This window comes from Cyclopterus lumpus, chromosome 3 (assembly GCF_009769545.1).
Source record: "Cyclopterus lumpus isolate fCycLum1 chromosome 3, fCycLum1.pri, whole genome shotgun sequence".
Lineage (NCBI taxonomy): Eukaryota > Metazoa > Chordata > Actinopteri > Perciformes > Cyclopteridae > Cyclopterus > Cyclopterus lumpus.
Window position 1 is genome coordinate 8,408,363 of NC_046968.1, and position 23,792 is coordinate 8,432,154.

The 23,792-nt window shown below is 43.9% G+C and overlaps 2 protein-coding genes across 4 annotated transcripts in view; one reads left to right on the plus strand and one right to left on the minus strand.

The window, feature by feature from the left end:
* LOC117747468 (transcription initiation factor TFIID subunit 4-like) overlaps positions 1–10,164 on the minus strand; it is a 73,673-nt gene extending 63,509 nt beyond the window's left edge. The window contains exons 1-2 of one of the 3 annotated variants that reach the window (XM_034556726.1): positions 8,618–10,161; positions 6,975–7,165 (exon numbers count right to left, since the gene is read on the minus strand). In XM_034556726.1, coding sequence (XP_034412617.1) covers positions 6,975–7,165; positions 8,618–10,025 — 1,599 coding nt within the window. In that variant the 5' untranslated portion in view covers positions 10,026–10,161. Of the gene's footprint in view, positions 1–6,974; positions 7,166–8,617 lie in introns of all 3 variants that reach the window. The other 2 variants (XM_034556716.1, XM_034556734.1) reach the window with 2 other exon arrangements.
* Positions 10,165–10,489: 325 nt separating this feature from the next.
* On the plus strand, positions 10,490–18,931 carry lsm14ab (LSM14A mRNA processing body assembly factor b). The gene is given in 11 exon segments (XM_034556747.1): positions 10,490–10,979; positions 11,709–11,872; positions 12,378–12,528; positions 13,260–13,405; positions 13,407–13,455; positions 13,630–13,710; positions 14,017–14,205; positions 14,599–14,752; positions 15,255–15,281; positions 15,658–15,898; positions 16,794–18,931. Coding segments are annotated over 11 exon segments (1,350 nt in total). The 5' UTR covers positions 10,490–10,855; the 3' UTR covers positions 16,818–18,931.
* Positions 18,932–23,792: the final 4,861 nt, after the last annotated feature.

The following is a 23,792-nucleotide window of genomic DNA, read 5'->3' on the forward strand; positions in this document are numbered from 1 at the left end:
CAAATGTAGCCGCTTAAACTTGCATTATTTCTACTAGCCAGCAGGGGGAGACCCCTCTGGTTTCAAAAAGAAGTCAGATTGTATAGAAGTCTATGAGAAAATGACTCTACTTTATTCTCTCTGGAAATATTGTGAACATGAGTTTATGGTCTCCAGTTTCAAGTCTTCTTCAATACAGCATGTTTATTTAGTAAATTATGGTTCCATTTAAAGTCAAACAGACCATAAAGCAGAGTATCCTTGAGGGCAGAGCTACCTTGTGATTGACAGGTCGCTACCCAAAATGTTTATTATTATTCCCATTTCTCTCTGCAAACACACAACATGATAAGATTTCAAACTCAAATGATAGTATCCAACAGTACCCTTAAAAAAAACAATACATGAAGAAAACAGAAAGCGGGACAGAAGAGTGAAAAAACAGGCGAGTAAGGAGGGTTGTCTCACTGGGCGGAGCGCAGGACAGGAGGAAGAAGAAGAAGAAGAGGAGGAGGAGGAGGAGGAGGTCTGGAGGGCAGGGCTGATCGGGGTGGGAGAGGGAGACGGTACCATCTTGGCCGGGGTCAAAGGGCACTGCCTGGTGGTCTGAGAGGTCGCGGGAGACTGCAGGGAAGGGAGAGAGAGAAACAAACAGAGCGTGGAGATATCAAAGAAAGCGAGTGAGGGGGGGGTCGAAGGGTGAAACGCAGAAAAAAGGGGGGGGGCATGTGTTGGTCAGGTTGCAGTCCGTCACACTGAGTCTCTAACAGGCGGAGGGGAGGGGCACAGTAACCACAGCAACCACATTTACCTTTACCTGACGAGGGGGCGGGAATGACCTGGCACTCGCTTTCCTGATTTTAATTTGTTCTCTCATGACACAACTTGTTAATCCACTCCTGAGGCCTTTGGGCCTTTGGGCAACGCATTCTTTGAAAGCCGTAGGTTGCGACAACGTTTTTAAGGTGAGACACTACAGGCAAATTGATGCACTGGTTAATTAAATAGAAGTAGAACTGCAGCATAATTAACTGCAGTTCTTTAGTCTAGAAGTTACAAATGCAGGACCTACTTTTTCTGCATTACGTAGGTAAATAAAAGGACAGTCCTTGTATGAATGTATTTTCTTTCTTTTAAACCCTAGAGTCCCTATATCATTAGATAACTCATATCGGAGGTGTTCAGGAGTTCCAAGTGTAATAACTTCAGATTTGTCAGAGTTGCAGGTCATCCAGGTTTTTTTATGTCTTTTAGGCACGCGTGGAGTTTACCGAACTGGTCGGTTTCGGATAATATGGCCCAACAGAAGCATATACAACATAATATAATTTTCGTTCAGGCTAGTGGAAAGAAAACATCCAAATACACATGCACGTGTTTATTTGAGTATTTTGTCTATTTGCGTTTGTAGATTTCCACCAAAAGTTACCATTGGATAATTCACCTTTTGCATATTTAAAAATAACAAACACCATTGTCTTGATGTAAGTAATCAACTGGGTTGCATGCTGATATTTATTTAGTACATTTTTGTTTACCCTATTCCCCTGTAGTGTCTTCGACATGTATGTAATGTTTCTTTCAGACTCTTCAGTATAGCACGCACCCACACACCAAACTTTCCTTTCCCGTCTGTATTCTGAAGGTTTTTACCGAGGGGTTTGTTTTCATATCATTATTCTATTTCTAAAAAAACGTGCCGAAATGGCTTTTTTCATTGCTGTTGATATTATTTTCTTATTTATGGAGTGATTAAAAGAGGAAATCCCCTCTGTAAAAGCCTTTACATTTTGAACCTGGCTTCATCCAATGTTCGGGTTTCTGTTCTGGAAATGAATGCAAATTAGCACATATTTAATAAGCTAATGCATCACTGGCATATTTGAACATCAGTTTTCAGAAAACGGGTAGTGCAAAAAAAAAGAATCGTCTTCAACTGGGGAAGTTTCATGATGACATCCACGAGTTGAAACCGCTTACCAACTGTAGTGTCTCCTCGTAAGCTTTTTACTACGAAATACAGTCATGGGATGTATGATGATATGATGATTATGATGGTTTCGTAGAGATTGGCGTTTATTGGAACGGACATTATTTGGAAGAGAACAAAAAACAGGTATAGATAGCAGACATGTTTGAATCTTAACCCCCCTGTGATAAGGAGATGATTACTACAGTAGTGCAGTGAGCGACGGGGAGATGAAAGCCCAAACAGACTTTAATGTTTAACACCAGCGATCAGACAAAAGGTTTGCTCAGGCATTTCTTCGGGTTGGTGTGTTGTTGCATTTCATTTTTAAGTCATGCACAAAATAAGCAAGACGTCTCGTGTTGATCTCTTGGTAACTTACAAATTGCTTTTAACCTTGTGGAAAATCAGCTCATTGAACTAAGACTCGTCTTGAATGCGGCCAAAACCAAACTGTTGATATTTTCCAATGGCAGGAAAGTGCCTGTGTCTCCACCCAGCATGTTGTCATTGCAAGGGTATGAAATTGAACTTGTGAACTGTTATAAGTATCTCGGCATTTTAATTGATGATCGACTTTCTTTTAAACCACATGTAGAAAATCTGGTCAAAAAAATTAAGAGTGAAACTGGGATTCTTTTTCCGTCACAAATCTTCTTTTTTTACTAGAAAAAAGTTGATTGCTACCACTTTCCTCCCTGTACTTGATTACAGTGATCTCTTCTATATGAATGCCCCAGCAAACTGTCTGCGTTCTTTAGACACTGTGTATCATGGTGCCTTAAGGTTCGTCACTGGTTGTAAAGCCCTCACTCACCGCTGCATCTTATATGCTCGAGTTGAGTGGCCATCTCTGGCAGCACGCCGCCTTATACATTGGCATATTTTTATTTATAAAGCTATCTTGGGTCTGCTCCCCCACTACTTATGTAACTACATCTTTAAATCCCAGAGCAATTATTGCTTACGTTCCAATGAGCTTTATTTATTAATTATGCCCAAAGTTCACTCTGAATTTGGTAAGCACTGTTTTAAGTTCGCTGCACCTGCTGCTTGGGATGCACTGCAAAAAACTCTAAAGTTAAAGGAGCTCATCAACCTTGAAACTTTAAAGACTCGTGTGAGAGAAATTGGAGCGGCTTCATACCGCACTTGTTCTGGTGTGAATCCGGATCTTTAGTCCTGTTGCCTTATTTTTAAAAAAAATGTATTTATCTGTTATGTGATTTCTGTTGTGTCTTGTGACTGTTGCAATTTTTCTATGCTGCTGTCTTGGCCAGGCTTCCCTTGAAAAAGAGGTCATTGTATCTCAACGGGACCGACCTGGTTAAATAAAGGCTAATAGAAATAAATAATCTCTAGGTGGTATCTGGAGTCTGACATTGTTCATCTCTTTCAATCGGCATATATTATATAAAAAGTAGATTATATGCAATTATTATTATTATTATTAACGTATTAAGTGTACTATTCAAAGTAGGTTGCCGTGGAGATACTGTAGGTTGTGAAAAAGGTGGATGCTGAAATGTGTCACAACTGCAGTTTGTTTAATATTAGCCTTAACAAAAGGTGGGATGGCCTGGCGGTGAGTGCCCACAAAACCACCGGCGATGCCCGGTGGCTCACCTCACACACACACACACACACAAAGAGAGAGAGAGAGAGAGGGAGAGGGAGGGAGAGAGAGAGAGAGAGAGAGGCACTCATACACACTTCCTGGCTGATATCCTGTATGTGAGCCAAGACAACTCAACAGGGCCTCTGCCCCAACCTCTGGGACACAGCCTTCCATTCACATGGGGCCAAATCACACACACACGCACACACACACACACACACACACACACATGTCTTGTAGACAAAACGCAGACACACAGCTGTGCCAAGGACAGAGGGAAAGAGGCGAGAAGAAGAAGAGGAGGAGGAGGAGGAGGGATTTTCCCCACTGCTTAAAAAGTTTTGTGCGATCCAAAAGAATGTTGCACTGAGGAGTGTGTGTGTGTGTGGGGGGGGGGTGGGGAGGTGGGGGGGGGGTTGACGGTGAGCGCCACGGGGTGCATCCCGCCGCCGGCAATGCCTCTCTCGCTCACTCTCTCGCTCACTCTCTCCCCCTCCTCGCGTGTCGAATGCGCTCTTGAGAAAACCAAAAGCCTTGTTAGCTTTTTAAAATAATCAGGCAGTTGGATGATGAATGATTTAACAGGTATGGAAGGAAGGAAGCTCGGGATGCCTTCCGTTCCTCCCCTCGGGGGGTCACGGGAAGAGTGACAGGCCGACGGAGGGGCTGAGCTCTGGGAATAAACACCATTCCCTTTCATTTTCCCTGCCACCGCTTTTCCTGTCGAGGCCCGGCTAATTTGTCACAGGCGCGGCGGTGAGAGGCGATGACAGTCTGCGAGTCTCTTTATTCGCAGAGTTCTTTTTGTGTGTTTTTGTTCTGCATCGGGATGGATGCAGGTGCGAGTGCAGGAGGTGGGAGATGGCGGAGGGGTGTTGTGTAACTGATGCGGACTTCAGTCTGTGGAGTCTGCGCGAGCGTCAGCGTGCTGCTCTTTATGCTGCGTAAAACAAGGAGGGTGGAATTTGTTTCTCCAATCGATTAGGAAGCATTAATCTCAGTTTTAAAAAGGTGTTACATGGCCTCCTTCAGCTCAGTCTGTAGTACAGTAACACTACCTGAGAAGTTAATACCAACCACCACAACACTGAGGCTGCTTATGAATGGCTTTGGCTCTGTGGGCGGTTTTTCCTGGACATCTCTACTCTGAACTGATACAACGGTTTCCTCTTTGCAATCAGAGATCAGAGATAATACAATAGTCGTACTGTGTAGAGAATGTTAGGGGAGCAGGAAGCAGTTTAATTCAGAAGTAGAAGTAGAAGTAGAAGCAAAGAGGAAAAGTTTTGCTGAATAATTCTTTTCTTTTTCTTCAAGATAGTGAAATGCTGCCCTCTAGTGGCCGTCTTTTGTCTTCGCAGTTAGTGATGTGATGAACAGGAGATCTCAGGTGAGTCAAAAGTCTGCAGGGGGCCTCATTCACTGCAGCCTTGAGGAGCCCGGATCAGAGAGAAAGACAGAAAAACAGGCTTCTCTCTGAAGCAGTTATTACTGTATTTTGCCAGATGACTAGAACACTTGTATTCCTTCACTTGTTATTTGGAAAAGTGTGTGCATTATTTTCCAGAGTTTCATTAAACTGTCAAACTCCTTAGTGGTCTTCAAACTGAAGTATATACGACACTGTGTGCCAGACGGAGTAGCTGATCCCAGGACAGTATTTGAAAGTCCATAGAGGACACACACGCTACCTGGTTTTGTGACAGTATTTGATGACGTTGGAAAAACTCAACGAGGGTCAAAGTTGAGGGCACGTTTTGCTCCTTTTCTCTAAATGATGACGTTGCCTGACCACAACAATTAGTCGATTAACTGATGAGTCGGCTGAATTGAGCCGTTTCCAACATTTGTGATGCATAAATGCCAAAGATTCAATAGTTTCTTTCTGTTTTAGTTTTTTTAAATCTTCCGTGATAATGAACTCATGACTTTTGAGGGGGGGGGGTTTGGGTCGGATGATACATGCAGTTTGAATAAGTTAATTCCATCTATGGAAAATTACAATGGGCATTGTTTTCTTTCTAAAAAGCAAATTTGAACCAAAATAGTTTCCTCTGACGTTTTAGTGTTTTATGTTCGGAGGGGAACGAGAACGAGAAGTCAGTTGAGACGCTCCCGATCATAAAATAAATATTTCCCCGGTAGTTTCAGCTTTCTGCAGGAGACAAACTATCCTGCAGTCTCGTCATTAAAGCCCTTTTTTTTTAAACAGCGCACAGGTTTGCACATGAACGATGTACCCACAGGTGATCGTAAGCAAATTTCCAATGAATGATTCAGTGGGCTCGTTAGAGTGTGACGAGAGGACCCTGTGGAGTCATTAGGGAGCCTTAAGACATTAACTGGCCTATTAATCGCAGTTTAATCCATACGTAAGATAATCAAGGCTAAAACGTGTTAATCACAACCCAATTAGGCGGCGTGGAGCAGAGCCGCCCTGCTTAACAAGGTGTTCAGGCTGAACCATGCAGGAAGTGTGTGTGTGTGTGTGTGTGTGTGTGTGTGTGTGTGTGTGTGTGTACAACGGGACACTTTCAGTCACGGTCGCTCTCCTACAGGGAGGTCTGAGGGGCAACGGCTCCCCTTGTGGGGTTGCGCGAGATCAAAATTAAAAGAACGCAGAAACCGGTGCTTTCCGTGTTACGTGACAAAATATGAATGTGTTTTGTCAGAATACAATCTCCCCGTATTAAACTCACCCTAAGAATTTGAAGCGGATCTGTCGCGCCAACTTCGGGTCTGAGGTCAGCACCTCGTGTGGAGGGCAACAGGAAGAAGGGCGCCTCAGATGCGGATGGCTGCTTCGGGAGCGTTGCATTTTGGGCAGCGCCAAAGCTTTTGCGGGGGAGTGGATACAAACGTCTGTGTGGTCATAATGAGTTTTTGTTTGTTGGTTTGTGTTTGTTTAAGATGAACGAATGTTTCATTTCTATCATTCTGGTTGGTGGTATTCTCCACACGTCTTCTCTGCATGACCTCGTCCACTTTATTGAATATTTACAGAATTATGTTAAGGCAAATAAAAAAGATCTAATATTTTAGTGTTAAACATCATGTACTCTATGTGTGAGCACCGGTGCTTTTCCTCTACGCTGTACTTCCTCGTCACTCACTCGTATTTGTAAGTATTTTATCCAACTATTTAAACGTCTGACAGTCTTGAACAATCTGAGGAGCCGCAGTGCATTATGGGGCGCTTGAGTGTGTCCAGTAGGTTTGTGCCTAAATCGAAACACAATATTATTTTAATCCCTCCCCAAAAAAAGCTTTTCTTTTGCCCCTGCTACGTATCCGTCTGTCAGACCATATTTCAGCACCAGGAGCTGTCCAGAGCCCGACAGCATCTGTGTGATCACACTTTCTCTATCTACCAGATCTACCACGGAGGATCTGGGGCGGGAGTCTCACCTGAGGCGTTGTTACTCTGAAGGAGGTTCCTGTTGTCGGGGTGGCAGGCCGTGGAGAGATGTTGTTCTGGGCCTGGGCCTGGGCCTGAGCCTGAGCCTGGGCCTGGGCCTGGGCCTGGGCCTGGGCCTGAGCCAGAGCCTGCTGAGGAACCATCACTAGCTGGCCGAGCTCTGTGCGTACCAGAACCATCCCTGGAGAATCACGGAGAACATTTATCTGACGGAACACTGGAACGTCACAGACAATGAATCGTATTTAAACCACCTAAGTGCATCTATCTAGAGATATATATATCGGTGCTTTTTACAAAATATTTACACAATGAGATTCGTAATGTGGACGTAGGTAAAGACAAATAATAAGGTAGGTTCAGAGGATGACATTCCTTTACTTGTAATGCAGCCTTTTAAAACCAGGAAGAGGCAACTCTTGTGCCATATTATGATATCCAAAATCTAGATTATCTACCTAGTCTTATATCATGATATATGGATATGATATATCGCCCAGCGCTGATTGGATGTGGATAATTAGTGGATTGTACTGATCACCTGCACAGAAAACCAAGCTCCATCCTCAGGGGGGAGGTTTCCATTCTAAAACCCTGGGCGAGTTAAACACAGGGATTTAAAAAAGAAGAAATTCTACAAACAAGCAGCCGGTGTAAATGAGACACGTTTCGACTGCCAATCCGAGACATCGTTGCAAAATGGGGCAAAAAGTTTTCCCGGGTGGCAAAGCCACTTCGACTCAAGATACAAAAAAAAAAGTGGGGCAAGTGAAAACTTTTGATTGCCACGCTAAAGGGCAACAAACGGGCGGAGCTATTAATAGGATTATATCAAGTGCACTTGAACGGCGAATGATCTTACACCCGGGGAAGTGGAAATGGTGCTGAGTGGCTGGATAAGTGGCTGTTAAAGTTGTGCAACAGGTCACCTTTGAGAAGTCCCATTCAAGCGTTAAACCGCGGTTCTCAACCAGTATTGCGCCACAACACTGCTTACTGGCAGAGTTTCTCCTGTAGCATGAACAATAGGCTTTGGGACTGCAGTTAAGTTATGTCAGGTAAGGATCAAATGTGTTATTACACACTTGTTTAACTTGCAGAATATCCATGAAGTTAAAGAAGAAAAATAAAAAGAAGAAGACCTGAGGTCAATAAGAAGGTTAATCACTATTCCTGAGGTGAGTTGACTCTGAGCAGCATAAAGAAAAGTTATTTTGGGGTGACCATAAATGCTTAAAATGTATGACCATTTGGTTATTACACAAGGCCTCTGAAACATGTTGTAATGTATTTATACTAAGAAAAAGCGTTATCTTATTTCTCCTTGTTCGTTATGGGTGATATCGGTGTTGTGTCACGGCCCCATCACCCTCATTGGGGCCACACATGCTAAAACTCACAGGAATACGGCATGTTTGGTTTTTTTTCTTTAGGAACAGGCACCACCCCATAGCACATAGGACAACTCAGAAAGCTCCCCCAACACCATGGGAGAACAGTGTGTGTGTCTCTCTCACTCACTTACACACTCACATGCTCACACACACACATGCTCACACACACACACACACACCAATAAAGCCCCAGGTAAGGTTACTTTAACACAGGCGTGCTGCTCTGCTCCCCCCCTTACCCGGTGGGATGGTGAACCCCGGGGGCAGCTGAATGGTCGTCTGCTGCTGAGGCGGTCTGACGATCAGTTGGGGGGCGACGATCCTCGGAGGCGCTGCGAGGCCGGGACGGTTTTGAGTCTGCGCGGCGGTGGCCGCGGCGGGCGTTGGGGAGGGCAGCGTGGGCCTGACCATGCTGACAGCGGTCGTCACCGACGCGGTCGGACCGGTTCCGCACGCGGTACTCGCTGCCGCCGCCGCCGCGACACAGGCGGCGGCCGGAGCGGAGCTCGAAGGCTGGGTCACCGTTGTGGACGATGTGGCTGCTGCAGCTGCGGTTGTGGTGGTTGTTGTTGCCGTGACGACAGCGGAGACAGTGTTTATTACGGAGTTGACACTGCCAGACTGGCTAGACATTACAATGTTGGACTGGCAGTCGTCTGTTTTGGAAGACCCGGAGCTGTGGTTCCCCTGTGAAGCCGAGGGGGAGGTGGAGGTGGTGGTGACCGTGGTGGTGATGGTGGCTCCTGCGCGAGCGCCCTGCTGGACCAAGGCCGAAACACTGGTCCCGCTGCCGTTCTGGGCTATGCTCGCGACAATGTGACTCGGGAGTCTGTGCAGCGCAATGGTGGGAGTCCCCCGGTCCAGAGCGATAGCCGACTGACCCGCGGGGAGGTTAGCCTTCGACAGGGTGAAAGTCGAGCTGGTGATCGAGGACGTCGCCGCTCGAGCGGAGTTCGGCGTCGTCGCGCCGGCGTCCATGGAGCTCGCGCTCTCAGCCACCGCCGGGTTGCTGCTCCTTCTCGTCGTCGTCGTCGTCGTCGTCGTCGTCGTCGCACCGTTCAAACTCTTTATCCGAGCCGAGGCGGTCCTCCGCAGCGTGCTCATGCGTTTCCTCGGCGGGCTAGCTTCCTCCGCCGACGTCCCGCACGAGACCGGGCTGACCTTAGACCCCCGGCTGGATGCGGTGCTGATGCTGGCCGGCGCCACCAAAGTTGTCGCGCCGGAGGCAGTCAGTGTTGTGATGGATGCTCCATGTGATTGCGAGCTGCTGGTGCTCGTGGCGTTCGCGCGGGCTGCCGAGGCGGCGGGCGGCTCGCCGAAAAAAGCGGTGGAGTCCGAGGAAGGAGACGTGACAGTTTTAGCCGGGCTGACGTCTTTTGAGTTGATCTCCTGGCGCATCTCGGGTTTATTACGCCGTCCTTGTTGTTGTTGTTCTAGTGTTGTTGTGCCCACTGGAGCTGGTAGCGTTTTCCCTAAGTGATGGTTAGCGGGGGCCACTGAGCCAGCGCCTCCGTTCTCGTCTGCTTTGCCTGCTAGGTTGCTTTGTCCGGCGAGCTGGGACTCCAGTGAGCCCACTAGGTCGCTCACGGCTTTTTCGTCCACCTCTGAAAACAGCATATCTTCCAGGGGGTCGGAGGCGCCCGCCATCTCTGATCACAGATAGCTGTCTTATTTTTTTTGTTTTTTTTTAAATTTTTTACACTGCGCCTGCGTGTTACTAGGCATTGTGGGATTGGATCTGACGTCATTAGACGAGGGGGGCATCCTAGTTGTGGGTTTTCATGTTATTTCTTCAAGTCTAATATAATTAACTGTTTTGAAGAGCGGTTGCGAAGGTGTTACATAACGATCCCTAGCTAGGGTATGGGGCACCCGTGGTACACTCTCTACGCGTCTCTCGAGTTTCAGGGTTTATGAAATACGGTGTGTCAAAAACAAATGATGCGGTGTATGTACATTTTACACTTCTAAAATTGTGTTATCTGGCAATATGGGGGCAGGGTGGCGAGCAGCGGTCCCGTGTAATATCGCGATATCACCGAATGGTTGGATCTCAAACCTCTTGTCAAGCAGCCTATGATTATTGTACACATTTATTTCGCTCAATAAAAGATTCGCAAACGTGACCAAAACTGCCCGTACAGTCTCTATATTGCTGACTTATCTCCCGTGTCTCGTCAAATCGCTCTTTAACGTGTTTGAGAGAGGGTAGCAGCGGAAGGAAGAGGAGGTGACTTCACGGGAATGAGACGCAGCCTTTATCCCAGCATCCTTAGCGGCGGGCGAAAGAAAACGTAAACGGCCATGTCGTGGTAGAAGTCAGTCCTGAAGCGAGCGAGGCTTACTCACGTTGTCATTTACTAATCTCTGTAATGTAGTCTGAGAACTACGACTCCGAAAGTAACACGCCCGACCTCTTGTTTGACAGTTTACCGATTCCGCTTAAATTCGTGCGTTATTCAAGGCAGAAGGCCAACATGAGTGGAGGAGGGACGCCGTACATCGGCAGCAAAATTAGCCTAATCTCCAAGGCCGAGATTCGCTATGAAGGAATTTTGTACACCATTGACACTGAAAACTCGACAGTAGCTCTTGCAAAAGGTAAGAGGGGTGGACTAGAGCACTGCACATGGCTGTATTGAAGCTTTCAGAGGGGTCGAGCGGCGGAAAAACTACAATTTATTTCAGCGCAGTTTGGTATGTTAGCTTAACGTTAGCTTGGTAGCCAACTAATAGCTAAGTGGCGCTGCAGTTAACGCTCTGCGTCCTTTGTTTACCTTGTGTTTCAGGGTTACCGTTAAATACGTGTAGTGGCACACCGCGTAATACAAATGTGGCCTTGTTACTGTCCATAATCTCACACTAAAGCTTTTTATTACCGGTTAACAACGTTAGCGTAGTTCTATTTTAGTCTTAATCCGGAGTGTGTGTTCAGTGAACTCTCGTGACGTTACAGCCACCACACGTTTCAATACACCCCAACCTGACAGGTTACCTGTCATTTTGATAAGTAGAGTAACCGGTGAATATTCAAATTGGGTTATATACATATTGGCCAGGGAAAATATGTCAATTTACCGCCTAGCCTGCCTCTGGTCATTTACACTTTTGTCCTTGAAATACATTAAATAGGCCATCATACATTTTAACAATAACAGTCTGCAACTCTATTCATACTATTAAAAAAATATACTGTATCAGTCCTGTAAAATGTGTGTTTAATGCCCAGTGTAAGGATCTACACAGGATGCACAAATATACTGACAATCAATAAACTAAAAGATAAATGGTTAATTCATTTTAATTACTTGTGTACATTTTCCCCAACAGTTCGCTCTTTTGGCACTGAGGACCGGCCCACTGACAGGCCTGTTCCACCTCGGGAGGAAGTGTTTGAGTACATCATCTTCAGAGGGAGTGACATAAAGGACCTTACAGTATGTGAGCCACCCAAAGCCACTAGCTCCCTGCCTCAGGACCCTGCTATAGTTCAAGTAAGTTGATTTATATGTATTTCTTTTTTCGACAGGGGAAACTGTTTTATGGGCATTTTGAACTTTTTTGTCATTGGCATGATTTTTTTCAATGTCACTTTTCTTTATTAGAAAGATTGTCAAGTTGTAAAGATGTCACATTGTGAGGACAAAAAACAACCCCAGGTGTATCTAATAACATTATTTACTGCGACATTCCATTAAAGTGTCCCAATAATCCAGGGCTGTGAAATTGGCTCACCTTAATATAATTCAGCCTCATTGATGAATGTTCTTAAGTTTTACTTCACTTCATGTATTTGACAATATTAGTTACTAGTAAGTCTACTGCCGATTCAGATTAAAAAAAAAAAAATGCAAAATAGAAATCCACTAATAAACAAATTTATATAAAGTAGTTGTAATTAGAAGTGAATTCTGGGTAATCATGGGGAAACTTATCACCCCATGTGACGGTGTCAGTGTTGTTGTGTTTTTTTAGCTGACCACGTGTTTGTTTTTCTAGTCGTCACTTGGATCAAGCAATGCTGCAGCAGGACCGTCCTTCCAGTCGGTCGGGCCCTATGCAGCGCTCAGCAAGGGCCCCGTCCCACCATACAGCCAGTTTGGTGTCGCACCCCTTGCAGCGCAGCAGTTCGGTTCTGTCGTTGCCGGAGGTAAGGAGTAGTTCTCGTTCCAAGTGTGCTTCTGTTCGCTGCATGGATTCACAGGACGCACCCTGACGGAAAACTGTGATTGGTTTCTGTTCCCACTTAATAAGGATATTATTTTTGTGACAAAAAGGAAGGTAACTTTGATTGCGTGTTTTCAAGTAGGGAGGCGGGCACGAATCGAATGAATGACGAGCAATGATTGTGTGGAACGTGGGAGATCAATCACAGTTAAACATAATCGAAAATATATAAGAAACATGAATTTATTTATTCAAGGTGGCAGGCACACTAATTAAAGCACTACTATCTATTGAGAATATTTTTAATTTGGCCTGTATTGCTCTAGCTCTGTTCCGAGCACTTTGAGAACCACAGACGTTTTTTAAATGATTGTAAAGGTGCGCCTGAACCCCATTATCCGTTGAACTGGAATGAGCGCAGACTATTATGCATCACGTTTTCTAATGAACTGTGTTTCTGAGTCCAGGGTATTTTAAAGAGGGAGATATTTATGGCAGGGGTTTATTACTAAATGTATAAAATGCATTGAGTTGGTGTTATTAAACATTAGATGTCGTGCCTTGCCAATATCATGGAAGAACCTTCCTGGTCCGCATGCACATTAATCAGGTGCATCCTCAATCTGTCATTGCCCCAATCAGCTGCTGCAAGATCAACGACTGCGTTTAAAAGACAATCCTATCATTTGGATCTCACTCTGCTGTTTTCTGCAGGGCGCATCAGTCCTCAGCTGGACTCTTTAACGAAACGTCCCACCCTGGAGCAGGCAGGGAAGGCCCCGCCGTCAGCTGCCCCGGCACCACCTGCCCCCGTGGGTCAGAGGAGCCAGATGGGGGTGGCAGCTCCCAGACCCACCGGCCCCCCCCGGTGGCAGCCAGCGGCCCCCCGACCTCCTGGAGCAGAGAAGGGGTAAAGAAAACCTTCAACACTTCTCATGGTTCATTTCCACACCGATAAAAGTTCTCAGAATCTCAGGGAAAAAATCTGAAGTTGTTGTCAAATGTATATTTCAATCGAGTTGCCTGCTTTGTTGGAGCCGTGCCACTTTACCTTGAGTTTCAAATGGTGTCTTTTGCTGTTCAGCTCCTGAGGTCCAGAAGGTGTCACAGCCAGATCATGAACACGGCGCTCTTGAAAACCGAGATCCCAACAAGCGCCACGGCGGTAAGTAGTTTAGCACCACAACTTAATACATGTTAACACACTGACAGCCACCAATGTAGGTTGTTTTTTTTAGCTGTACTCATAAACAGTCTGTGATCAAGTCATTTGGTTTCCCCTGAAAAGGCGTCTTGATAGTTCACATGTTTGATGTTAATGCCGTTGAGGGCCAATAGAAATGCTCCCGATCTCATATGCAGCACCTTTTTAATTTTTTTTGTTTTAATATATTGTACTGTAGTCTAAAGCTAGTGTACCAATATAAACATGTCCCATGTTTAACATGTTTTTTATAAAAAAATGTATCAGGTTATTTGTCAGCTGGTGCTCAGCCCCCGCGTCGGGGCCGCGGACGAGGAAACCGCAGCAGAGGCAAAGTCAACGTGCGCAGAGATGGAGCCGTGACCTTTGAGGAAGACTTTGACTTTGAGACGGCCAACGCCCAGTTCAACAAAGACGAGATCGACAAAGAACTCCAGAACAAGCTCAAATTGAAAGGTACAGCTTCAGCACACACACACACACACACTTCAGCCCAGGTTGGCATTTTCCCATGATCAGCGACTAACACCAGCTACAAGTTAAAAAATGGACACTGCGTTTATTTTTCATAATTTCCATTGGCCTTATGGTCAAAGCGGAGATGTACTGGTGCGTATCATCCAAACTGGGAGTGAATCATCACTTCAAAAAAGCCCAATTCGACAGGTGCGGGTATTAGTATTTTTAAAGCACAATATGGTTTAAATACGTTTAATCTTTTTGCCAATGGAAAAACCTGTTTTTGCTGCCAAAAGCAAATCTATAGTCCACATAAATTGTTTCACACTGCAGAGATCGTCCCACCTTGTTGTTGCCGGGTTACTCAGTCTAAAGTTCTTCCATCTACAGATGACAAGATTGAAAAGGCACTGAATGGAGAAGAACCTGCTGAGTCTGAACGTCCAGCCAACGAGGGGACCAACGAGGAGGAGGAGGCTGCGATAAACACCTACTATGACAAGACCAAGTCCTTCTTTGATAACCTCTCCGCTGATGATTTAAGGTACCCCAATATGTTGAAATTGTGGTTCAGTTCTCGGACTGGGGCTAAATCCATCGTCTGTCTCGTATTGTAAAAAGTATGATTTGTTTTGATGGCTTCTTTTAAAGTAGGCCTAAAAAGTATCTAAATGTGTGGTTTATTTCTGGTGGCAGTTTATGTGAATGAATGACATCCGCTGGCGGGAAGTAAACATGGACCAGAAACTGTTGCATGACACCATTGAAACTTGTTAAAACTGAGAATTTCAGACCAAGGGTGAATTTAGGACGATTTGGACACACAATATGAGAACAATGAGTTTTGAACGTTGAAGCTTGTTAAAAATTTTTTTTTGTAGAAACTGAAAATGCGTATGAACCTGGAAGTGGAGCATGACATTTGTGTTTTTTCCAAAAGTCCCTATATTGTGTTCATAAAAGGAACATACGCCTTGATGCATATATTTAAATGTGAGAATCAAACTCTTAATGCACTGAACCTTGTTGTGTCTTATCTCTTTTAGTAAAGGGGGTGAAAGAGGGTTTTCAAGGTAAGTCACTTATTTCTTTTTGGGTGTTGAGGGAGGCACCTTGGGTCAACGGGACCAAAAAGATATAAGTTCTCATGAAGATGCACGCCAATATACAACCCAACATTTCTGAGTGACATTGGATTTTTACTTTTTCTATTACTGCTCCATTTGTTACAGATAGAAGGTGAAATTATAAAACTACACAATGTACTCTTAAAGACACCAGGCATTGTGAAACAGCTTTGTTCTTAAAGCACCAATTTGTAGTTTTAAGTAAAAAGTAAAAATGACTATTTAATCCCGTAGTGCCTCGGCTTTAGGTCCATTTTGTTGATTTATGTTTGTTAACCCAAAAAAAAAAATGCTGCCTCCTGATCGGTCTTTGTGTTGTCAGGGAGCGAAGGACAACCTGGGCAGAAGAGAGACGAATGAATGCCGAGACATTTGGCATCCCTCTGAGGCACAATCGAGGAAGAGGAGGTTTCCGCGGCCGGGGCTTTATGGGGCCCCGCGGAGGCCGAGGGCGGTCGCTGAGCAGAGGCTCCTTCGGGCCCCCCCGAGGCCCTCCACCTGGTTTCAGAGGCGGATTCAGAGGCGGCAGAGGAGGCCGGGATTTCTCTGACTTTGAATATAGGGTAAATCCAACAGTCATGACCTCGGAGATCATTAAAGTATCATTAAATTGGTGTAGAGGCTCATACATGTATTGCTTTCAATGTAGTAATTAGAAACACAATTTAAGAAAACCATGAGCGAACAACGTCATAAATAGTTTTGTGTATAATATAATGCGTTAAATGATTTTGAGAAATTATAAACTAAGCAAAAAAGTTGAAAGCCTGCATTTAGTTATGACTTAAAAAAGAGAGTTCTCTCCTTGTCGTCTTAAAACTTGGAGCTCTTCTAGTTCTACGTGATACAAGTGGACTCCTTAACTCAAAGCAACTGGACTTTGGTGAAAATGTCTAGAACCAAACACACAATCGTTCCAAATGACTCATTTTAATGTCAGAATTCAGGACTGCAGGCTATCCAGTGACCGACCAAATGAGAAACTTACGTTTTTATATCTTATTATTCCAGATACTTAATGTTGATTCAAGCAGAAAAACCACACTAGTTCACAATCAACCAAACGGTCTCACTTCGGCCACTAGATGGCTCCGTTCACTGCTGATGCATTTCATGTTTAATGTACAGAAGAAAACAGACTGACAAAAACAATTCTATGGAGCAGCTTAGTCTTGTTATACGAAGACACTTCAAGTAACTTAACTATGAAATAATCATAGTGTTACTTAAAGATATTATCTTTCCCGTTTGTATTGTAGCCCATTAATCTTTGTATCTCGCAAACATTACTTGACCAGTAATTTTCTCAAAATGTAATATGCGCTTCGGGTTTTCTTACATTATTTGCCGATTCTTACATCACAATGCTTTTTCCATATTTCAATATAACCTGCACGTGCAGTAAAAGGAAGGTCCATGTGTGTGTTGTAAAGTTTTGCTGTTGTCGTTTGTTTCCAGAAGGACAACAAGGTGGCTGCATAGTACGACGGGTCCTCAAAGAATTGAAGCCCCTCATCATGAAATGATTCCTGTTGAAGAAATTCTTTGGTCTCGACGTTTGACAGACAGAATGAAGACATCCCCTCAGCGGCTGACTGCTTTACATCTGGGGAGGGGGAGGGGGGTGAGAGTGCAGCTCCCTTTTCTCCACTTTTGAGAATTAGGCTTTTTTTTATTTGTTTTTGTTTAATTTTTTGGGCTCAGACATGTTTGATACACAGCCACCAGATGGACAAGAACCTGTGTAAATATTACTTGGGAGTGAGTCTGTATTTTTGCATTGATCCAGTTCATTTCTTACTGAAGTTGTCTTTGATATTGAAAACGCCGTATGCGGGGGGAAGCCCACCGATACTGTGAGCGGATCACAGGTCATGTGATCAATAGCTTTATTTTTTTAGTTTGTTTTTGTTTTTTTTTAATCTCACGATTTGTGGCGCCACCAAAATTCAGTGCGTTGCCGGTTACACCATAGTTTTCTCTGCTCAGACTTAACTTTAGTTTTGTTGCCACGTGTTCAGTATTTTTACCCAGAATGCAGGAAAAGGTTGCTTTTGTTTTTTCTGGACATCCATTCATTTTCATTGAAGTAGTGAGATCGAAGCCAGCTGATGGAAAATAAATCTGAACTGAATATTGTAATGAATGAATGTATATCTAGCGTATCTTCTACTTACTGCCCCCCTCAGCAAACTGTGGCTCAAACTTTCACTTTTAGTTTTTAGAATGGTTCATTCAGTATTTAGAATTGCGTAGATCATACCTAGACATCGTGCCACTTCTGATGATGTATTTTTCTGTTTGTGGCCGGCGCTGCACGCCTGTTAATGGCGACCAATAGGAGCCGGCCATCTGATTTGCTATTTGGGGTTTACAGCGTTAGCTTTAGTATTTTTTATTTTTTTTGTCGCCCGTAGATTTCTTGACCGGATCCGTTTTTCTTTCTTTCTTTTTTTAACATAGTTGACTAAACAAAGAGCATTCCCTTGATTTGTGTCTGTTACTGTTAATGCCTTTAGAAGTTCTTAGGTAAGGAAAACCTTCAGTATATTCAGTTTCAACCTGCAGTCAGAATGACTTTGAACACGTTAAATTTGGATAAAAAAAGAAGAAATGCATCGCTATTTTGCCAAAAAGAATTATGTCAGCATTTGGTCGATACCTGTTAAATCTGCCTTCCTGTGTCCAAAACGTACTGAGCCACGTGTTAAGGCATTTTCTTTGGGGGGGTTATCCGCATTAGGGTTGGGCGATTTGACACAATTGTCATTATATTTTGATAATTGAATGGCCGGCCTCCGAAGAACGAGAGTGAATATTTTGCCCGTTGTTGGGCGGACACATCACCAACCCTAATCCGCATCCTTTTTATTGTCTTACACTCGTGTCATCTGCATGTCGGGGGGGCTTTTTCACTGCAAAACTGTGCTTGCAGTGTTTACTGAAAATGGGGGGGGGAAATCCTGTATATGATTAAATGATGTCTCAAAAAGTATGTTTAATAATTCTGCCCTCTGGCTTGTTTGTAGCTCCTCTTGTTGCATTGTTGTCAATGGAATTGTTCTCTGGAGTGTTTTCCTTTTTTCTTTTTATATACAGAGTTGTGAACAAAGGGACATGACCTGGATGTGGTGCCAGTGTGAAGATGTTTGCTCTGATTTGTTAGTACTTTTAGGGAGTGCCTTCAGAGTGATGATTTCTTACAGCTCTCCCTTTTAACTTAAAAGTCGACACAAGTTCTGACAGCACTACGAGGCGAGGCTGGATTCTTTTTTTCCCCCGGTAGCGGCGGCCGTTTTGAAAACCAAGCGGCTCGCGTGAGAAGATGTGCTGTGGCGCTGCATATTGCACAGGTTGCCGATCACTGCATGACAAGCCGTAGAAATCATCACTTCACACAGGCTTATTTTTCTTTCTTCTCGCAATAACCAGCGAGATTAAATTTGAGACAAAAAAAGAAGTATTGACTATTACAAACTGACATGTTTTCATATGTTTGTTACTCCTTCCAGTCACTGGAATTGTAAACCGATAATTGTTTTCATGAGAATTGCAGCAAAATTGAGTTTTTACGTAAAATAAAGAGTTGTACAATATCTGTCTCTGTTGTTGTGTTTTTGGTCATCTCAAAGTCTCCCCTCCTAATAATTCCCTTGGTATTGGTGTGTTTATTGCAGAAGTGGTTCAAGTTGCCCGTTTTCAATTTGGGTAGAAATTGTGAGATCGCGCATTGGCCTTCAGTGCGACGAGAAGATGCTGCTTTAAATGTAACAAATTCAACATCCTACAATTCCAACAGTATCTTCCCCAATGTACTCATGCCCAAATGAACCCTTTAGTGTTGTTCTCAGAGTAGAATATGATTTAAATGTATTCTTAAAGTGTGTTTGGGACTATTTACTTACAATAACGATGGAATCAGACCAAGTTAACACTAATACCGCATCTGACTTTGAATTTCTTAACTATAAATAAAAGAATGTTATCAGCCTTATATTGGTTCTTAATAACAGTATTTTTATTGACAGTTTTGAAAGAACTGAAATGTTGCAAGGCTAATATTTTTACAGAAATACAATGCTTTAATCATTGTACAGGCAATGTGATTGCACTTTTTTTTACCTGTTTCTCTAAGGGATATTTAAGATATTTCTTCCCAGATCCTATGAGGGCTCACACAGCTGGTCCTGGGCCAGTTTTGCTCACGGAGTGTTCCAAATGCAAAAGGTCGTTCTCAGGGGCCGGAATGTGCCGGTTAATGCGAGTACGGATTGTTGGCCTGGATGTGGTGCTCGCAGAAAGCTCAGGGTTCACCTGAAACACTCAATGAACAGTAAAGACGGGACACGGTAGGTTAAATTAAATGTTCACCATGTTAACATTTGATTAAACGTGGCTAGTGGGGGGGAATTGTCACAAGCTGGCTCAAAAGAGAGGGGGACGCAGATTTTTAAGGCAAACAAAGTGGTTTATTGTTAAATACGGTGGGTGGCAATACACCCCCGAAACAACTAGGGACGATAAGATGTGATAATAGGGTGAACAATAATAACAATAATGCCCAGGAGATGGCATTCAGAAAGACGGAGCTTCACGTGGAGAGCACCGGGCCCAGATGCTTCTAAGGACATTTACTCTCAAGTACTGTGGGCGAGTACAAATATGAGGTGCTTGTAATTTAAGTTCATCTTTTGATGGCACTTTCCACAGTACCGTTTACTTCACTATAATTATTTGACTTGCCGTTTTAGTTACTTTTCACATTAATCATTTGGAATTGTGGATTATTAGTTGGACAAAAGGAGCACTGTGAAGGTGTTACTTTGAGCTCTGGGACCTTGTGACGGCATGTATTGTTTTTAAAAAATTTCTGTGTGTGTGAATGGGCAGCAAAGACCTTGCAAAGGTCAATTGACATTCACAATACTTAGATTTATGTGCCAAAATTGGTCAGCAGTCATAACTCTTTAAATGTTTTGGCACATTTAACTTAAAAGAAAAACTTCCATGAAACGTTTCAATTATATTTTTGTAAAAGTTCCCTATGATATGTTCTCATGAATATAACTCTAGGTAAGAGGATACCGTTTGTTTCTTTGTAGTTTATTTCATATTTATTGTGTGCACATTTACAGTAGGTTATACCGTTTTGTAAAGCTGTGTTTGTAATGGCTGAATTTCATCTTGAGAGGCAACCCTTTATAATATAACGTCAACATGCACCAGTACAAATCCACTACTGCATTCATACATTGAACAACGTACATATATTTTCTTCCTGGCTGGTTGTTATCTTACACGGCCTGCAAGTGGCGCTGCACACTAGCTGTCAGCTTGTGTACCCATGTGTGCAGACACACACACACACACATACACACACACAACAAATGAATACATTTTGTTTCCTCACTTAGAAAAACAGAACATTCATGGGAAGCTGCGTAATATATTGAAAAGAATGAGACCCAATTGCATCTTCCCGGAGGTCATCTGAGAGTGCTATGCCCCATGTGTCTTTGACTGGACATTGTTCACTCTTTGCACCAGAATAGGTCCTTTTGCTTAGCAGGCGTTACCAGGCCGACCTTGGTCATACAGCCCTGAAACCTGGCTGAGCAGTTCTCTTCGCGTCCTGGGATTTGGCATCTGGTCTCTGACTTGTCCTTGATGAAGGTCATGGACAATTCTCATCTTTTTCTTTCTCTTCGAGAAATTGATTGCGGTCATACCATGGAGCTTGTCCTCTTCTACCATGTAGCCCAGGCCGAGCGCCTCATTGTCATCATCGCTAATTTGGTTCGGCAGGACCATAATCTTTGTCTTGGCCTTCTCCAGCTTGTCCTTCCAACCCATCCTCCCACTTTGCCCAGAAAAGACCCAAGGTTGAAGGTCATTCAGGCTCACACCTCTGCACTTCTGGCTGCTGTTCCACACAAGTCTCACTGGGGTCGTGACAGAGTGTGGGTTAGGAGCAATAGAGTGACTCACATACCACACTGGCCCTGTCCAGTCATTTATTGCATCCATGGAGCCTTTCGGTCCACCATGTCATGCACTTGATCAGCATAGGCAACCTTCCACTCTGGTTCCTTCGCTAGCTGTTTTTCTGTTCTGAGAAGCGCAGCCTCGACTTTCCTTTTATTGTTAGGCAGAGAGGCTGGATCTTCTAACCAAGCATATCTGGAATCGCAATGTGGTTCTTTGCTGTGGCTATCGCCTTTGAGGCCTTCCTTTACTATCAGATGCTGCACCGATACTATCCCATTTCAACTATTCAAGGAAGTCCTTCTTGGTGGTTGAAGTACTTGACTCCTGAAACTTAATGCCAACAAGTTTGTTTTGTAGAAGAGTCTCTGGGATCCTGCTAGTGAGCTCCTCACAAAATGGGTCTTGGGCATGTGGGCCAATACAGTGAGCTCCTCAAAGAGGCGTGGATGGGTTCCGCCAACCGTCTTTCCAAGTGGTCCATCCACCAGTATGAGGTCTCTGTAGAGGGAAAAAAATGATCACTGAACCGCTGGCATGTGACTCCCCTTCTGCCGAGGGGCTTACCAAAACTTATTAAAACGTTACTCTCTGTGTTATAATGTACTTATGACTTGAGGGAGAGCTCCTTTAGGGAGAGCCCCTCGGCATACTAAAGCTTTTGTTTTTGCATAACGAACTATGTTGGTCATTACAAAGCCTGATCTGTACACCTCACTGATGTCTGATTTAAATGACCTAGTCTGCACTTTTTTCCCATCTGTCCAAGCCAAGAATGTGCCTTCAATTTGGAAAGTCCCATGAGCTTTAATAAGTGAAGCCTTTTTCTGTATGATTAGACATATCTAATCATATCATAACTATCTGTATTGATTCTTTGTCCTTATGCGCATAAGAACCCTGGTAAGGATGCACTCGGCACCGATTCCAGGGCAGTCGCTTGATTGTAAACTGTTGATTTCGGTCCTTCTGCTCAGAAGCCTTTTAAATATACAAAGACAAATTTCTCTTTGTAGGTCTCCCTTTCTTCGGTCAAACTTGCACCACAGTCTCCAACAGCTTTGATTCTTTGTGGCGCTAGTTGTCCTTCTCTGTGGCTTATGAGCAAATGTACTTCTCTGGGTCTCACACGTTCATCAAGTGCTATCCTTGGGAAAAACATGTGCAGCTGCTCAGGTGTCACATTTTTGTGGACATTTGCTATGCTGGCTAGTCCATAACAAACCAATTGATGAGTTTTAAAAGTGCCCTGGGGAGTCTTCACTCGGATCCTTAGAAGGTAACACTTGATCTCAACACAAACCTTCATCCCTCAAACTCCATGGACAACAAGCGTAATTTCTTCACTCCTGAGGGTCAGTTTGCTTGCAGTCTTGTGAGTTATATAAATTGTGTCCAAAGCCAAATCAATTAATGTCCCAATTCTTTGTCCAGCATCTTCCGTATGGTTCCTCCTGGTTTTTACCCCCTCTGGGCCGAATCTGGGCCTTTTCTCTCCAATGCTGCTTTTTTTCACCGCAGCATTGGGGCACAGAGTAATGATACTCAGGAGCTTGCTCATCTCTGCAGACTTGGAAAGTCAGTTTTTCAGTATGAAGCGTCCTCATGAACCTCAAGGCACCTTTTGCACGCTCCCAACTTTCTTACTGCAGCCTTCTTCTCCGTTAGCGTCAGTGCACAAAACTGGTTGCAAAAGTAGAGTTTATTCTTATGCTTTCCATCACCACAGACTACACACCCTAAACGGTCATCCCCTGATTTGGATCGACTTGGTTCTAGCATATCTTGGTTCGGTTCTGGTCTCTTTTCTACTACACTCGAGCTGCTCATATATGCTCTCTTGCCCTTTATGGAATGCCAAGAGACATAACGATTCTCTGCTGCCACTGGATTTCCCCTGTCAGCGACATAGACGAGCCATTCCTTTTTCACAGTTTCTGGAAGTTTACTTTCTATTGACTTCGTTACCAGAGGATTTTTGATTGCGCCTGTGTCTCCAAGGTCGCTCAAATCTTGAAGCGCCTTCTCCACAGCTTGGATTAATTCCACTATTTTCCGTGGCTGATGACTTCTGGCAACTGGCCTTCTCTGCAACACCTCCACTATATCAATAGCAATAGCAATTTTATTGCCATAACGGTTTTCTAGGACACTGAAGATGTCACTTGCAGTGATATAGGTGGTAAGGCGAAGGTCTCTTGTGATTCTGTCATCAAGACTGTCCAGTAGTTTCACCTCTTTTCTCACCTGTCTTGAACTGGCGTCGTGGCCAGCCAGACAACTTTATGTGGAGAGAGGGCTGCATTGAGATGAACTACTGGGGTAAGTAAACAAAAGACTCAGGAAGAGAGATTATCATTGTATAGAAATAAATGTAGACATGTGTACTTCATAAAAGATAAGACAGGATGAACATTATTATGATTCCTGTTGGGGGGATTATTAAAGCAGTGTAAAAAAAAAACAGGCGAT